Raw genomic sequence first — 18,775 nt, 5'->3', positions numbered from 1 at the left:
TGTCCTCACTTATCTTAAACGACACTGACCGCCACTGCGTAACATGTGGTATACAGGCTATGTATTGTATAACAGCGCAATCATTTTAATTCTGTTTTTTCTTTCGGGCTTGGGCTCATATATAGGCATATGCATAAGCCCTGATATTCGTATGGGTGTTCGACATGCAATGTCTTAAAGGCTTTTGAATGAATCATCACCTTAGAAAGCGCTGTCCATTTCATTGTGTTTGGCTTTGAAACAACATCCACAACAACCATGTTTTCCACTCAGATCCAACCTGTTGTTGAACTTCTTTCTTCACATTGATCATCACAGATGTAACAAAATGTAGCCATGATACTGTTTTGATGATAAGTGTTTGCTGTTATTTTTGCTGTTATTTTAGATTGCATTTGCATTAACGTCAGAGTGGTTAGAGGGACAATAGAGCCCTGAGTATCAGGTCATTAGTAACCTGATGTTCATTAGTGAATTGGATACCAACACATTCTTGAGTCACGTGGTTTTTGACTGCAGTCATGACTCCCGGTGTGGTGGTAATACTGTCACCGCAACAGCCCTAATGTAGGGTTTCCCGGACATAGAAGCATAGTCTAAGACTAAAAAACAGGACTGGTGGGAATACTGTTTGCGTCTGGAGGATTTGATTTGGCAAGCGGACCCAAATGTCCTCAGTCATTACTTAAGCTAAAGCCCACCTCACCTTTAGTTTTGCAAGACTTTTGCAACTTTAGAAGAACTGCATTTAAATAAAGCAGGCTGTTTTTGGTTGTGCTGAGTTTCACACATAGAGGAAATGGCATGAAACGCTTTGGCATTAATTAGGAAATGTGTTCTCTTTAGGTGAGACATTTGACATTTTCAGGGATATGTGCAAATGTGTTATTCTTGTCAATGTTTGAATGGAGTGTTTTTTATTTCTATGCTACATTTGCTAATACAATTATATTGGGAGCCTGAACAGTCTCTTTTGTAAAAATGCAAACTGCTGAAGAACACAGTAAACATATGCTTACATTTAGTGAAGGTCTCCCAACAGTTTTTGCTCGTCTACAAACTTTCTTCAAGGCTGCTCAGTGCTCGCTCACCTCCCTCATTATCTCGGGTCACTCTGACCTGTTACTAACAGTGTGGAGGAAAATGTCCTCCTAGACCTAGATACTTATCTGACAATGATTTACGGGCATTTTTTCATTTCCGCCTAATGGTTTGGGGGGAGTAAGCTGATCCCAGATCTGTGCATAAAGCTGACTTCCACCAGGAGTCTAACCTGATGGCTGACAGCGTATGTTTCTCTGAGTCAGCTTAGACCACTGACCTCCAAACTCTAATTCTCGTCTCTGTGTTCTCTCCACAGGTCGGGTGCATGAGGATGGGCTGGAGCAGAACGGGCACCAGGGGGGTTGTGTGGGGCCGGGGCTGGGGCTGGGGCTCAGGACCCTATGTGTGAACGGTACAGAGACAGACCAGGACCACTACCCAACCACCAGCAGGACCAGGTCCCGATCAGAACGCCTCTCCTCCTCCTCCTCCTCCAACCCCTCACGCAAAGGAGTGTCCACCTACAGCCGCATCCGCAAGCTGTCCAACTGCAAGCAGCAATGAGGGCAGCCCCTGGACCCCCAGCCCTGAACACATATACTGGGCAGGTGAGGAGGAGGAGGCATTGGGGGAGTGTTTAACAGCTGTACAATATGGTGTAGTTTAGACCTTGTCGCATCCCTGTGACCTTCAGATGATAATGCTACTAAATCCAAGTAATATGACATTTTTATCAATTTAACTGAGATGACATACTCCTTTGATCCCCTCCTGAAACCTACAGCTAACTGTATACAAAAAAAGCAAATGGAAGTAAGATTCTGGCTACACGTCTGCCTGGTGTAATTACGCATGTGTGCCTTGATTGTCTTCCAAGCTGCTCTCAAGGTAAAAAAAAACACAGGCCTGAGGAGTCTAATTATGGAGCCGAACAGTAGAGTGGCGTCTCCAGGGAGGAAGACTCGGTTATTGGAGAGGCAGGATTGGGCTGGTTGACGCAGCGTATGGTGCTAGGGACGGGGTGGGGTTGGAAGAGCCCTGACTGACGCTCTCCTCTGTATGGATGGAGAGCAGGAGTGTGTGGGCGGACTGCGTGGGAGGGAGATGCAGCATGATCTGCTTTCTAGGCTTCTCTCCTCTCTCCTCTCTCTTCCCATTTCCCCTCCTCTGTGTTCCCCCCGAGGCACCTGCTCATTCATGTGGGTTCCCCTCTTTCTCCCTCCCTGTCTCTCTCTCTCTCATTCTTTCTCTCCCTATGAGTCATTGCTGAGTACGGGTTCTGACTCTTTAACAAGCTCCCCCTGCCTCACGCCTCACATTCCTCTTTCTGAAGAATGATGAAGGATCCCATCATGCACTCCTGCCTGGTTAACAGGTTCATGCAAATGCATTTCATTTGAACACAACCGTCACACCATCTCCTGGGCCAATAGGGGATTTTGATGCTAATCCCTTCCTAACAAACATGTTTCCCCGTTTTATCACAATTTACAAAATTGTGATCGTGCTATATGAAACACATTTGTTAAAATAATTATATAATACAGTACCCCGGGGAAATGATTTTATTGGCATATTTGAAATGCTACATCTACAGTACTGTATGAAATTGAAGATTACATAATTTCCCACAGAGGCTTATAGCACCAACTGAGTGGAGAAGCAATACAGATGCAGAATACTAACCATACAATCTTGGTTCCATTCTTCTTTTAGACTGTAATACTATGTGAATCCTGCATTATTTAGACTGTAATACTATGTGAATCCTCTATTAATTCAGTCATCTTTAACTGTATTGTGCAAATGTTTAATTGAGGGGTGCTGATAACTGATTGAGTAATACTGTAAATGATTGTAGCTAATTGTCGGTTTGATTCCCTCAGGTTTGTGTTCTCTATTTTCCGGCTCCCTGACGTTTGGGTGATGAATGTTTTGACAGCCTGGTCTGCAGCATGCAATAACAGGACATGATGCACTACAGTGGTTTATTTCACTAGTTATTTTCTGTCTGACGACTGACAACGTGATGATGTAAGAGTGAAGCTCCAGAGAGAAATGGAGAAGAGGCTAGGACTTACCCCCTTCTGCAAATCATACTGGGAATCCCACCCCTCACTGTATGAATGTAGCTCGTTTTAGACTACTACACTGTTTATCCTACAGTTACTCTGTATTAAAGCGCACATTGTGATGTGTATTGAATGACATGGATCATTTCAATAAACTACAATATTTGTAACGGTAATAATTATGGTCATTTAATGAAAAAATGCATTAACGGCATATGCAGGCTAAAGGAAAGGGAACTATAGACACGCCAAGTATACATAACTATTCAAGAATGTCTGTGCTTTAGATTTTTTTGCATCTTTAGTTTTGTTTTGGTGTTTTAGTCCCCAAAATGGGTTTGAATTATTATTTATATCAAATGCACCCCAACCTCACCAGCTGTTTGTTCTGTGATTTCTCTTTATTTGTGGCTGTATTATAAATAAATGTATCTTGTCAATCAAACAATAGGCAGTGTGAAACTTTATAACCGACTCGTCCCCAGGCTCAATTGCTAGGTTCTGAGAGCAAGACAGTTGATGGACTTTGACATTTCACTGAGATATATCAGTTCCGTCACTAATTTTGTTTGGTTTTTCACTTGTTCAGATCTGTCTTCCTCATTGAAAGCAGGTCTAAGAAGCGGTAGATCTGTTCTATATGCACTCTTCCTATGCTTCCCATTAAGTGTCCTTTTTGCGTCTTACTTTCGGTTTTGTACACCAGCTGAAAACACTATTTGGTACAATGATTGATTCTCTACGCTATACTTGCTTGTTTTGTCACATATCTAAAATTAGGCGAACTATTATAATTTTTGCATCCAGGAAATGACAACGATTTCGGCATAGTGCATCTTTAAGGAACATCTGTGTGTGCTGCTGCAGTCAAACCTGCAGGTCCCTCTGGCACTACACTGCAGATTGCTTCACCTTGACTTTGATGTATTATTCTGATTGGTGTATTGGCTGGTGGGAGGGTTGGCTGCAGCCTACTTTGATAAGATGATATGTGGCTCCTGCTGTGATGGGCTTGTTTTAGTGGAGCTGGCCTGGCCACTATTGATCTGGACTGTCAAACCTTGTTCTGTACTAGACCATCCCTGAGAGTGATGTTCACACAGACCAAAAAGGCTACCCCTACCCCAACACTGCATCGTTTATAAATCCAAGAGCAAAAGCGAACAGAAGTCATAGCTTTGCTGCAGGTTGGTAAATAAATCCACATGGTATTAGTGGTTGATCATTGCAATAATGACTTGAATCATTGGAGTAAAGCTATTGGGGAATCTGATGGAATGCTGGCATTTTTTATTATCATATTTGCTGATGTAGTGTTGGTGATGCAGTTCTTCTGCAGGTTGAGACTGCTGTCCTACTTTCACTCTGCTTTGCAATCGATTGGGAACCCTAATCACTGTGAAGTCATTCATTGATGTGCATGGGCTCTGGTGCATATTAACAGCTCCACACACTGTCAGACCCTCAACACTTGAAATGAACAACACACGGAGTGGGATGGAGAAGAGGGAGGATAGTGTTGCAGTCCCCTTGTCTTCCTCTTCTTCCCACTCTTTTTGCTTTGGAGTACCATTAAAAATTTGAAATGAGACACAACCATTAATGCCTTATTCATTTATTTACTTATTGGAAAAAAAAACAAATAACGGTTTAATTGTTTGGTCCGTCAAGGCTCATATAGTTCTGGGTCAACAAATCAGTTATTTATAAAGCTCTACTTAACTAGTTTGAGAAATATAGCAGTTATAACAAGCAGGAATACAGAAATAGATTGTATATTTTTCTCTTTCATGGAAATAAATCTCAATTGTAGATTATCAGTTAGCATGGCATGACTCCTAAACAAAGGTAGATTCCATAGAATGCAAAACCTCTAAGTACCAGTGCTGATTTAAATGTCTGTTCTGTCGACCGACAACCATGGAATCATTCATTTGGTGCAGTAGTTCTGAGAAATCATGAATATATGTACTAAAACGGTTAATTATCATGCAAACCTATGCACAGTAATGCGTCAATGCATTGGACAGGCTACTTGTGTACAAAACGTCTTTCACCACAGTGTCGCCAGTTACGTCTACACCTAATAAAAGAGACTACACTAGTTCCTGCAACATTGTGCTTGTATACACAACAAAGTTAATCTTTGTACAAATGTACTAATTTGTTTGCGCCTCTAGTCTTTTTCATTAAGTTGGTGTTGACACCCCCTTGCTAAGTCCAGAAATGATGCACCATTCCTCTCATTACTGACAAGAATCAGAGAATGCTGAGTAACCAGTAACCTCAAAGGCATCTGATCTTGTTTGTTCCCAAGGTGACTGGCGAAAGGATCCGTCTCCTTCCTTGACGTTCTAACACCTCCATAAAAGGCACCTGGTAATGACACAAAATGGTGCTGAGACATGTGAAGCCCCTGGGTTTCCTTCCCATGGTGACAGAATGTGCACTGTCTGATGTGAAGTAGGTGAGAGAAAGGAAGGATATCACTAGCCTCCACGCTAGAAGACCAATTCAAGCCCTCTCACCAGCTTTCATCTTGGCCATTGTTCCCCTAATGAGTTAAGGTACCTTCTGCCTGTGAGTCCACACAGCTATAACAAGGGGCTATCTGATGTCCCTATTAGAGGAACCATATCTGATTCACCGGGGCTGTGAAGTAGCACGGTCACACCCAAAAGGAGGGAAATGAAAGCTAGAAATATCTCCCTCTTTTCCATTTACGGCAATTTCTCTATCTTCATTGTGTTACACCCTCAGCAAGAGACCAGGCAGAGTGGACTTCAACTACGGGAGGGGGACTCCCCTTCGTTTTTGATCAAATATTCCTGCTGATTGTGGAATGTAGGAGAAGCAGACTCCCAGCCACTACACAGTTAAGTGCAAAATAGTTTCCAAGGTAATTCTGGAACGGGCATGCCATTCCTTGCCTTCTTTTGGCACATAAGACATAATCTGATAATGGGGTTATACTTGAATGGCATTGGGTTGCAAAGTCCACACAGAGGATGTCAAAGGGGAAGATGTGGAATCTGCTCCAAATAACAACTTTGTTCTGGTTTGGTAACGGACAAGAAGTGCAGTCCTTTTAGCCCAGAGGGATGCGCTGCTGCGTTATCAACTTTCACAGGAGAAGGAGGGGAAAGAAAAGAAAGTGAGCAAACAAATAAAGCCTGTTTGGTAAACCCATGCACAAGAAAGTATGCCTTTATGAATAAATTCAATAAACGCAAATGTCTGCGAGGGCAACATCGGCCCCATTCAAAGCCTTAATTTAAACCTTTACAGCTATAGACCAGCACTAACCAACACTGTTGGGGGAGGCCAAGGGAGCCTTGCCTTTGATGTGTGATTCTAACAGAGTTGTCAGCAGGGGTTGGAACAAAGGAACAACATTTTTCAAGGAACAGAAACGGAACCTGGAATGAAAGTGATCCTTACTGATCCAGAACAGAACCGTTATTTTTAAAAGCTTTGGAACCGATTAATAACGTTATTTTACATTCCAGGCATTTTTTTTTAGTCCCACAACAAAACACCTATGCAAAGCTCTCACTCTGTCACTCAAACTTATTCCAGTTACTGCCTGCAAGCTGAAAATCTGTGTGTGTGTGTGTGTGTGTGTGTGTGTGTGTGTGTGTGTGTGTGTGTGTGTGTGTGTGTGTGTGTGTGTGTGTGTGTGTGTGTGTGTGTGTGTGTGTGTGTGTGTGTGTGTGTGTGTGTGTGTGTGTGTGACACACCTGCTCCTCTCCAAAGCATAGGCTACTGTACTGAGGTTACAAGCTTGATTCAGAAGTCGGGAGACCTTTTTAATTAGCTAGAAAATAATGGATGGACTTTTTCAATGCTAGTTAAGGATACTATAGGCTTAGTTATCATGTTTTATGTCGAATATATTAACTACAAAAAATATGTTTTTAATTATGGTGTGGCTCTGCACACACTAGCTAGCTAGCTTGCTCGAAGGACATTCAAAGTTCCTCCATAGAAGCCGCTCCTCCGTAGGTATAATTCTGTGGACCTAATTCAGATAATGCATGTCATAAGATGCCCAGCACTTCAACCCTCGCTCGCTCTCTCCACCTGCAAAATTTATGTTGCATCATAGGCTACACTTGCCTGTCCATCACACATGTAAACAACTAAATGAGCTAAATGTAAAGAAATTAAATAAATGATTTGACAGGTTAAAAAAGGAACAATATAAACCAGGACTTTTTTGTGGGTTCTAAACTCTTGCTGGTCGGAACAGTGGGAAAATATGAAAATTTAGAGGTTCTGTTCAAAACTAAACGATTGGGAAAATGTTTTGGTTCCAACCCCTGGTTCAGTAACACTTGAGATCCCTCCATTAGCGAACAAGGTATTTTTGGCACAGAAATTAGGTAAAAACCTGCCATTTAAGTTGCTCTCACCCTGGCCTCCAGTATGCCAGATATTACAGTCACAACCAGAGTGAAATGTAAAACAAGCATAGACATGTAAATGAAATGTGTCAACAAATACAAAAGGCATTGAATAACATGTTCTAACAACCATCACTTTTCTGGAAAGCAGTAAGATTTTTTTTATAGAAACATGAGGCCAGACTTTAAGCAACAAGGATACTTGATGAAGAATATGCTCTGATCCAGTGTGGATATGATGAGGCGGTCCTAATATGGATACTGGAATTTATTTGGTGTCCAAATTAGGACAGCATCTTCATACCCATTTAATGAGTGTTTATGAGAAGAAAGAAAATGCATTTTCAAATTCATGGTCTGATCTGTTTTTGTTCCTAGTACCATAGATTCTGATGAAATTACATCACATTACAATTAAACAGTCTTGGCTGGCCTATCAGTCAAGACTGGCCTATTACGCCCAGATAAACTTTGTATCCAGATCTTGAGATGACTTCAAGTCTAATAGCACCTAGTTTCACAGTGGATAGACTAGTGCAGACGGCATACTGGCTCTTTACGTCATCACTTCTCTAAGAGGAGAAAGGAATCACAGCAGTAAGAGACACTATGGTACTGTAAATACTATCTAGGGGTGTATTCTTCATATAGCCTACATGATACTGTATAGTGTAGCCTGTTTTCTTGTTACTGGTCTGGGACCAGCTAATTCAGACAGACGGAGAAATTGTAGTTACCCGGCATAGAATGAAATCAAATGAAACACAAAAGATCAGGGAGGAGTGGAGGAGGACTGGAGACATGCTACACTGGGCTGTGGTCGGGGGAGGCGTGAACGACCTTCACCACACACTCTGTCACCGCCGCTGTGTCCTTGGTCCGTCGCAGGCCTGTGTACAGCCGCTCATCCAGAGTGGCGCTCAGCTTGTCCGTCAGCTCGGCTGTGATGGTCTGTCGGCCGTTGCCCGTGTCAGGAGGCTGGCGGGGCTCGTAAGGGGCCTCAGGGGGGTGTACCGCCTGCCTAGTGTCTTCCTGGGGGTCGGGCTGCTCCCCTAGCAGGCCCTCTCTATCCGGAACAGTGGGAGGGGAACAGGATGCCCTCCCTTCCAGGTCTCTAATGGTCACGGTGCTGCTGCCACAGCTACTGCTGGGACTCGCCCTCCTCCTGTCTCCTTCCTCCACCTCTCCTGCTCCTCCCGCCACCACCGCCTCGGCCTTTGGCGTCTGGGGGGTACTGGGGGCCCCCTCGCTGGCCTCTTCATCAGGCGCACTGACGATGCGTGGCAGTGTGCTGTGGAAGCCCGTGTCCAGAGGGTAGTTGACGCTATCACCTCGTCGCAAGGGGGTCCGCTGCCTCTCAAAGGAGTGGTACTGGTAGCGAACGCCCGGGTCACTGTACTGCTTGTTGCGCTGCCACTGTTTGCGGAGGTGGATGCGCGAGCGATGTTTCCTCGGTGACTCCTGCTGGTCGAACTGGGGGTCGTGGCGGAGGAACTCATGGAAGAGCGCGTCAGTTTTCTTGTCGATGCTGTAGTCGCGGCGGTGTAATGATAAGGGTGGGTGGGAGTGCGGCTGCGCCTCTCGTGGAGTGAACATCTGCCCATACGGAGACCAGCCCAGGGGAGACCTGGACGTTTCTATTGCAATGCCGCCCGTCGCCCCCACCAGCATCTCCTCGCCTGGCTCTTCCTCGAAGATGCGGGCCTCGAAGCTCTCGCCCACTGTGCCAGTGTGCCCTGCACTGGTGAAGTAGTGTCTCTTCTCCAGGGCCGTTCTGTCTATACTGCCACTACTGCCAAACAGTCTCAGCTCCTCTGGCGCCCGTGATGGAGCCTCTATAGACGTATAGCCACTGTCCATCTGCATGAGCTTACGGTTCCCTGACTCCCCGTCACTGACCCTCTCTGACTCCACACTGTCCTGCTTCCCCCCTTTCTTCTTCTCTTCCTTCTCCTCTCCCATCCCATCATCCACGGGCAGCTCTACATCCCCTTCGGGTTCATCCCCGATGTCCTGGGAGGGGTTACTGGGCAGCTCCCCCCTCTCGGTCCGGCCCCCCAGGGAGATGACACTGTCGGCGTCGCTGCGAAAGGAGTCCCTGTCGTTGTTGATCTGGTCTGAGGAGCCGTACTGCTCTAGAGAGGCCCGGAGCGTCCAGATGTCTCTGTACAAGGCCTGGTGGTCTGAGGCCAAGCTCTGCTGTCTACAGTCCCCCAGGCTCGCTGCCTCGTCCTGGGGCTCCGGGGACAGGCCGATCAACCCCGGTACCTGGCCCCTGCTGCAGCTGGGCTCCACCACCACCTCCACCTCTAACCTGCGTTGACACACACACACACACACACGTACAAAGACAGGCACACACACACACACACACACACACACACACACACACACACACACACACACACACACACACACACACACACACACACACACACACACACACACACACACACAGTATAAAAGTCAGTCACAGAGTGCCCATACACAGATCTGATGTCTGATGTTTGAGTATGTTTGCAGCCACTGTGATTACAAGTGATCACCATGACTTCTTATGGTTGTAGCATGTTTTCCACAAACCACTGAACTGCAATGCACAAATGTCATGTGTTTTGCAAATGTGTAGAATTTCCCTACATTGTGATTTCACTGGTCCCAGTTAGTTATCCATTAGAAGCATGACATATGGCTTGCATTATGTTAGCAACTATGCATGTTCAGGAATCAACATGAATACTTTCAACTTCCAGCACTGTAGAAGAAACAAATATGGATTGGCTTTGATTATTACTTAAAAGCTGATCATATACAGTGGCTCGGAGAAATATAGAGAGAAATACATGGTTAAAGTGGTTTACAAAGTTATTTTTATTCAGTATATGAACACATATTTGTATTCCTTAAAATCCATCACAGCTCTGCGTCCACAGTAACTTCAAGTAAGGGGGTCACTAATGGAAAATCTTAATTGCACACTGCTTGGGTCCCCTCGCGAGGAAAGGAGAGAGGATGCGAGGAGTTGGCAGTTGAGATTCTCCCATTGACCCCAAAAACTATTCCTGTCCATGACATCATCACTCTGCATCAGCAATGGAATGGGCTGGCTTGTTAAGCAGCTGTGGGTAAAAGTTTCCTGTAGACACAGATCTAGGATCAGCTTACTCTCCTCAAATCCTAACCTTAACAGGTAAAACATACACAAAACTATCCATAATATTGTTAGTTACCGTATTGATGACTGAGGCAAAGCGGTGAGGTGGAAGGATGGCGAGGGAATTAAAGATACCTGCCGAGGGAGGGTGGTGGCTTGGAGGAAGAGGAGGGGGAGAGGAAGCAGGCGGAGGGGCTGGGGTGGTAGGTGACGTCCTGGGTGCGGGCGATGTACTGGATGAGGTCCATGTGGTGGGCGTCGTTATCCTCCTGGTCCATGCTCTCGCTGGCGGCGCGCTGCCGCTGGAACTGCCTCCTCTTAGGGGACCCTGACACACAGGACGAAGCAGGGCAAACATTAGTCCACAGAGAGACATGGGATGTTGGCACCAACATTCACCATGGTATATCAAGTTTCAAGTTGTATTAGGTGTATGATTGGGATACACATGGTAAACACCATCCAACGAAATGCTTACTTGCAGGTTCCTTCAACAATAAGAAATAATAAAAGATAAGAATATGAATAAAGTAAATGGCTCAGTAGAATACAATAAATATTTTAGCATAAGTCTAATACAGGAAGGAACAATTTATAGTCCAATATTTACACGTTTGTTTTGGGGAAAGGGGAACTGGGGGCAAGTGTTTAAATTGTGCAGTATTTAGAAATCATAATAAGAGTCTGGTAGCAGCAGTTGTGTTGTGTGTAGCATGAATACAGTGCCTTCAGAACATACTCATACCCCCGGACTTATTCCACATTTTGTTATGTTACAGCCTGAATTCAAAATGGATTAAATATAATTTGTTTTACTCATCTACACACAAAACCCGATAATGACAAAATTAACTTGTTTTTGACATTCTTGCACATTTATTGACAATGAAATACAGAAATATCTTTATGGGTAAGTCTCTCAGAGCTTTGCACAACTGGATTGTACAATATTTGCCCATCATTCTTTTCAAAATTCTTCAAACTGTCAAATTGACCACTGATTCACTGTCTTCTTGGTAAGCAACTCCAGCGTAGATTTGGCCTTGTGTTTTAGGTTATTGTTCTGCTGAAAGGTGAAATAATCTCCCAGTGCCTGGTGGAAAGCCAACTGAACAAGGTTTTCCTCTAGGATTTTGCCTGTGTTAAGCTCCATTACGTTTATCCTGAAAAACTCCACAGTCCTTAAAGTTTACAAGCATACCCATAACATGATGAAGCCACTACTATGCTTGAAAATATGGAGAGTGGGACTAAGTAATGTGTTGTATTGGATTTGCCCCAAACATATAGGTGAGCTACAAATGTATTGGGACAGTGACACATTGGTTGTTTTGGTTCTGTCCTCCAGCACTTTGGATTTGAAATGATACAATGACTAGGGGTTAAAGTGCAGACTGACAGCTTTATTTTAAGGGTATTTTCATCCATATCGGGTGAACCGTTTAAAAATTATAGCACTGTTTGTACATAGTCCCCACATTTTAGTGGACCAAAATGTTAAAAAAAAAATACTTGTGTATAACCTAGCATACAATGATTACATTAAGCTTGTAACTCTACAAACTTGTTGGATGCAATAGAAATTAAAATGGTAAATAATGTAGTGTCAATTTTATTGTAAATGAGAATAGAATATCTTTCTAAACACTTCCACATTAATGTGGATGCTACCATGATTACGCATAGTCCTGAATGAATCGTGAATAATGATGAGTGACGAAGTTAGATGCACAAATATCATACCCCCCCAGAAATGCTAACCTCCCCTGTTATTGTAATGGTGAGAGGTTAGCATGTCTTATCTGCTTATGTACTGTACCAGTCAGCTGAAGAGATACCAGCAGGCATTGAGATACACTACATTACCAAAAGTATGTGGACACCTGCTCGTCTAACATCTCATTCCAAAATCATGGGCATTAATATGAGGTTGGGAAAGCTTTCCACTAGATGTTGGAACATTGCTGCAAGGATTTGCTTCCCTTCAGCCACAAGAGCATTAGTGAGGTCGGGCACTGATGTTGGGCAATTAGGCCTGGCTCGCAGTCGGCGTTCCAATTCAGCCCAAAGGTGTTTGATGGAGTTAAGGTCAGGGCTCTGTGCAGGCCAGTCAGGTTCTTCCACACCGATCTTGACAAACCATTTCTGTATGGACCTCGCTTTGTGCACGGGGGCATTGTCATGCTGAAACAGGAAAGGGCCTTCCCCAAACTGTTGCCACAAAGTTGGAAGCACAGAATCATCTACAATGTAATTGTATGCTGTAGCGTTAAGATTTCCCTTCACTGGAACTTAAGGGCCTAGCCCAAATCATGAAAAACAGCCTCAGACCATTATTCCTCCTCCACCAAACTCTACAGTTGGCACTATGCATTGGGGCAGGTAGCATTCTCCTGGCATCTGCCAAACCCAGATTCATTCGTCAGACTGCCAGATGGTGAAGCGGGATTCATCACTCCAGAGAACGCGTTTCCACTGCTCCAGAGTCCAATGGCGGTGAGCTTTACACCATTCCAGCTGGCATTGCGCATGGTGATCTTAGGCTTGTGTGCGGATGCTCGGCCATGGAAACTCATTTCACGAAGCTCCCGCTATACGCTTTCGGCGGCCCCGTTCTGTGCGCTTGTGTCGCCTACAACTTCGCGGCTGAGCCGTTTTTCCTCCTAGATGTTTCCACTTCACAATAACAGCACTTACAGTTGATTGGGGCAGCACTAGCAGGGCAGAAATTTGACAAACTGACATGTTGGAAAGGTGGCATCCTATGACAGTGCTAAGTTGAAAGTCACTGAGCTCTTCAGTAAAGCCATTCTACTGCCAATGTTTGTCTATGGAGATTGCATGGCTTTGTGAACAATTTTATATACCTGTCAGCAACGGGTGTGATTGAATCGCCAAATCCACTAATTTGAAGCAGTGTCCACATACTTTTGTATATATAGTCTATTTGGGAGGTGTTGGAACTGTGTGCTCTGTTGTTAGCTGTGTAGGGGGAGCAGGTGGGGGAGCAGTATTTGTGTGTTTGTGAGGAAAGCTGTGGGGAGGCTTCAGTTAGGCTCACAATGCCTTGGAAGAGAAGAGTCCTGCGTCATAAAGCCATCTGTCAGAGGGTGTGTGTGTGTGTGTGTGTGTGTGTGTGTGTGTGTGTGTGTGTGTGTGTGTGTAGTGTACACAATGCGCCTTGGCAGTTAAGTGAAGCCTCTTGCAGTTGGACCTCATTCTTAAGAAGCATTGTCTTTAAAATAGAATTTGTACACTAAATTTGAGTACAAAGAACCATTTAAATGAGGCCGATGCTCCATCTATCATTCTGTACATACAGTAAGCCTGAAACATACTTCACATAAATATTAATAAGAAGTTTGTTCTACCTCTGGTGTCCAGACTAGAAGCCCGCTGGCTGCTGTCCAGCTTCCACTTCTTGATCTTGAAGTATGGGCTGGCACCCTCTAGGCTGGCATGGCGCCTCAGCTTGGTGAAGAACTGCAGGACCGGGCCCTGCCCCACTCCCGCGCTAGGGGACGCACCCGCCACAGACGTCACCGACGCCCCCTCACTCAAAGACGGACTGCCCCCATTCCTGGAGCAAGAAACCATCACCTCAATCTGGGGGAGAGAGAGGGAAAGGGGAAACCTAGTCAGTTGCACAACTGAATGCATTCAACCGAAATGGGTATTCCGCATTTAACTCAACCCCTCTGAATCAGAGAGGTGCGGGGGGCTGCCTTAAATTGACATCCACATCAAGGAGGGGATATAAGGGAATTGTCCATATTGTATGGGCAATAACGTTTTTGTAATTGTAATATGAAAGGTACTCAACACCTTAAAGAAAACATTGAAGTTGATATAAAAATGAGTTTTTATTTGCTCGCTCTCTCCTCCCAAAGTTAAGAAACAACAAAAATGTGAACATTTGCCATACAACAGTTAACTTTCTCCTATCTACCACGGAGAAGGAAGTGGGGCCGGTGAACAGCCAGGAGCGATGAAGAGATGTGGGGAGCAGTGGTGTCTGTAATCGTCCCCGAACAAGGCCTTTCCAGAGTCTCTCCCTTGTTTACCGATCATCCTCCACCACTGTGGATGCACATGCGTTACTCCTCCTCTAACGGTTCAGAGGCTTCATGATGACCTCTAGGCTCCAACGTTTCCAGACCAATTAATACTTGTGATTAGCGGCTAACTGTATTCCATGGTTAAATTAGGATTTTAATTTAAACGTTAGGGTTTACATCCAACCCAATAATACGGTCATTCAATACTCGGCCCTACCATACGTACAGTGCCTTCAGAAAGTATTCATACCCCTTGACTTATTCCACATATTGGTGTGTTACAGCCTTGAATTCAAAATTTTACCCCTCTACACACTATACCCCATAATGACAAAGTGAAAACATATTTTAGGAATCGTTTGCAAATGTATTTAAAATTAATTTAATAATACTAATTTACGTAAGTATTCACACCCCTGAGTCAATACTTTGAAGAAGCACCTATGGCAGCGATTAGAGATGTGAGTCTTTCTGGGTAAATCTCTAAGAGCTTTCCACACCTGGATTGTGCAACGTTGTTCAAAATTCTGAAGGTCTATCAAATTGGTTGTTGATCATTTCTTGACAACCATTTTCAGGTCTTGCCATAGATTTTCAAGAAGTGTCAGACCCTTTTCCAGTACATGACACACTGACGTCACACACAGATGTGCACAACTCTTTGCGGGAGTAAGAAAGCCATAGCCATCTGCGCCCATTCAACATAGCCTAGATTTACGTTTTTTAAATTCTAAACAATATACCTTTTTTAGGGTTCTCATAAACTTACAATTAGGTTTTTATTCCATCTTGAACAGTCACTAAGATTATACACTACCGGTCAAAAGTTTTAGAACATCTACTCATTCAAGGGTTTTTCTTTATTTTTACTATTTTCTACATTGTAGAATAATAGTGAAGACATAAAAACTATGAAATAAACACATATGGAATCATGTAGTAACCCAAAAAAACTTTAACAAATCCAAATATATTTTATATATGTTTATATATGTTTACTCCTGAACTTATTTAGGCGTTGAATACTTTAAAAAAAAAAAATCTAAATCCACTTTGACATTATGGAGTATTGTGTGTGTAGGCAGGTGATAAAAAAAATATTTTTAATACATTTAAAATTTAGGCTGTAACACAACAAAATGTGTCAAGGGGGTGAACACTTTCTGAAGGCACACACTTTGTATGTGATGATGAGGGATTAACTGAGTCGCTTAACGTAGTGTTTAATACTGTAGATAACATTTGATTGATTGGTTCGTTAGTGGGTTGACTGATTGATAGATAGATAGATAGATAGATAGATAGATAGATAGATAGATAGGTAGATAGGTAGATAGGTAGATAGGTAGATAGGTAGATAGGGGGTAATGACTCACGCTGCTGCTGCTGGGCTTCTTGGGTCCCGGGACCAGGGAACTCTCACTGAAGCTGGAGTCCACCACCGAGTTGAGGGTGTCCCCAGGGAGGGCTGAGCTGGGGCTGACACTCAGACTGGTCAACGCTGTCTGGGGTAGGGGACATAGGGGCCGCAGGGGCCGCAGGGCACACAGTGCCGGCTATACACATAATGATTGAGAAACTTCAGTTAAAGGCAAAATCAATGTATATGTCTCATTGGAAAGAGGAGGCAGAATGATCCCTGGGCTGTATCTGATAGGGCTGAAACACGCTGTGGGCCCCACAATGATGGATGGCCTAATTGGTCAAGTAATGACTAATGATGTATCAATGCTAATAGCAGCACGGCTGTCACCTGGAAGATGGAAAGGCTGGACTTGGCGGCGGGGCGAGTCGTCATGGCCATGCTGTTCTCTGATGTCTCACACTCGTGGATGGTGACGATCTTGAGGGCCAAGGGCGGGATGTGGAGGTGTGTGAGTCGCGCATTCTTCAGGTGGTGGAAGTCACCCTCAGTCAACGTGTACCTGAGGTGGAAAACAGTTGAGAAACAGTTCAGAGAGTTCAAGGCTGATGCAATATAAATGCTATTGTGCAATCCCTTACAAGGAATGTTCTTCTATCCTTGTCCTCGGGAGCCACAAGGAGTGAAGTATTTTATTCTCAGCTATCCCTACACCTGATTAGACAAATCATCAACCGGTTCCTTTGTTGGAAGTTTTCAGTACTGGGCTGGGAAAAAAGCTTGCACACACTGTAGGTTCCTGGGACCAGAATCAGAGAACATTCGTTTAGGGAAAGATGGTGAATAGAGAATACTGATGCAACATGGGTGCAGTTACTGAGCTGTGTTAACTTTCAACCGATAAAAAACAGATTTTCTCACTTCAAACTCAAGGCTCAGCTGTAATATGTATTTAGCCCTACAGAATCTATAAACTTAATTTGCATATCAGAATGAGGTGGGGCTCATGCAAAGAACCCGGGACAGTCAGAAAGAGAGAGCACAGAGCTTAGTTACCATACATAATACATTTAAGCAATAAGGCCAGAGGTGTGGTATATGGCCAATATAACATGGATAAGGGCTGTTTTTAATCACGACGCAACACGGAGTGCCTGGACACAGTCATTAGCCGTCACATGACCGAATACAAACAGTGTAGCTATTCCCTCCGCAAGGCAATCAAACAAGCTAAGCGTCAGTATAGAGACAAAGTAGAGTTGCAATTCAACGGCTCAGACACAAGAGGTATGTGGCAGGGTCTACAGTCAATCACGGATTACAAAAAGAAAACCAGCCCCGTCGCGGACCAGGATGTCTTGCTCCCAGACAGACTTAATCATTTCTTTGCTCGCTTTGAGGACAATACAGTGCCACTGACACGGCCCGCTACCAAAACCTGCGGACTCTCCTTCACTGCAGCCGACGTGAGTAAAACATTTAAACGTGTTAACCCTCGCAAGGCTGCCGGCCCAGACGGCATCCCCAGCCGCGTCCTCAGAGCATGCGCAGACCAGCTGGCTGGTGTGTTTACGGACATATTCAATCAATCCTTATCCCAGTCTGCTGTTCCCACATGCTTCAAGAGGGCCACCATTGTTCCTGTTCCCAAGAAAGCTAAGGTAACTGAGCTAAACGACTACCGCCCCGTAGCACTCACTTCCGTCATCATGAAGTGCTTTGAGAGACTAGTCAAGGACCATATCACCTCCACCCTACCGGACACCCTAGACCCACTCCAATTTGCTTACTGCCCTAATAGGTCCACAGACGACGCAATTGCAACCACACTGCACACTGCCCTAACCCATCTGGACAAGAGGAATACCTATTTGAGAATGCTGTTCATCGACTACAGCTCAGCATTTAACACCATAGTACCCTCCAAACTCGTCATCAAGCTCGAGACCCTGGGTCTCGACCCCGCCCTGTGCGACTGGGTACTGGACTTCCTGACGGGCCGCCCCCAGGTGGTGAGGGTAGGTAACAACATCTCCACCCCGCTGATCCTCAACACTGGGGCCCCACAAGGGTGTGTTCTGAGCCCTCTCCTGTACTCCCTGTTCACCCACGACTGCGTGGCCATGCACGCCTCCAACTCAATCATCAAGTTTGCGGACGACACTACAGTGGTAGGCTTGATTACCAACAACGACGAGACGGCCTACAGGGAGGAGGTGAGGGCCCTCGGAGGGTGGTGTCAGGAAAATAACCTCACACTCAACGTCAACAAAACAAAGGAGATGATAGTAGGGTAGTAAGTTTTAAGTTCCTCGGCGTACACATCACGGACAAACTGAATTGGTCCACCCACACAGACAGCGTTGTGAAGAAGGCGCAGCAGCGCCTCTTCAACCTCAGGAGGCTGAAGAAATTCGGCTTGTCACCAAAAGCACTCACAAACTTCTACAGATGCACAATCGAGAGCATCCTGTCGGGCTGTATCACCGCCTGGTACGGCAACTGCTCCGCCCACAACCGTAAGGCTCTCCAGAGGGTAGTGAGGTCTGCACAACGCATCACTGGGGGCAAACTACCTGCCCGCCAGGATACCTACACCACCCGATGTCACAGGAAGGCCATAAAGATCATCAAGGACAACAACCACTCGAGCCACTGCCTGTTCACCCCGCTATCAT

General features: G+C 44.8%; 2 protein-coding genes across 4 annotated transcripts in view; one reads left to right on the top strand and one right to left on the bottom strand.

The window, feature by feature from the left end:
- Positions 1 to 3,564, top strand: part of LOC139540972 (serine/threonine-protein kinase STK11-like) — a 35,456-nt gene extending 31,892 nt beyond the window's left edge. The window contains exons 10-11 of the mRNA XM_071345069.1: positions 1,361 to 1,652; positions 2,931 to 3,564. Coding sequence (XP_071201170.1) covers positions 1,361 to 1,608 — 248 coding nt within the window. The 3' untranslated portion in view covers positions 1,609 to 1,652; positions 2,931 to 3,564. The remainder of the gene's footprint in view (positions 1 to 1,360; positions 1,653 to 2,930) is intronic.
- A 1,151-nt stretch (positions 3,565 to 4,715) lies between these two features.
- LOC139540971 (voltage-dependent calcium channel beta subunit-associated regulatory protein-like) overlaps positions 4,716 to 18,775 on the bottom strand; it is a 53,651-nt gene continuing 39,591 nt past the window's right edge. For all 3 annotated transcript variants that reach the window (XM_071345065.1, XM_071345067.1, XM_071345066.1), the window contains exons 6-10: positions 16,488 to 16,659; positions 16,111 to 16,290; positions 14,048 to 14,282; positions 10,812 to 11,004; positions 4,716 to 9,836 (exon numbers count right to left, since the gene is read on the bottom strand). In XM_071345065.1, coding sequence (XP_071201166.1) covers positions 8,327 to 9,836; positions 10,812 to 11,004; positions 14,048 to 14,282; positions 16,111 to 16,290; positions 16,488 to 16,659 — 2,290 coding nt within the window. In that variant the 3' untranslated portion in view covers positions 4,716 to 8,326. The remainder of the gene's footprint in view (positions 9,837 to 10,811; positions 11,005 to 14,047; positions 14,283 to 16,110; positions 16,291 to 16,487; positions 16,660 to 18,775) is intronic.

Source organism: Salvelinus alpinus, chromosome 16, assembly GCF_045679555.1.
Source record: "Salvelinus alpinus chromosome 16, SLU_Salpinus.1, whole genome shotgun sequence".
NCBI classification, from domain to species: Eukaryota; Metazoa; Chordata; class Actinopteri; order Salmoniformes; family Salmonidae; genus Salvelinus; species Salvelinus alpinus.
The sequence above is the reverse complement of the archived record's forward strand: the minus strand, read 5'-3'. Positions and strand labels throughout refer to the sequence as shown.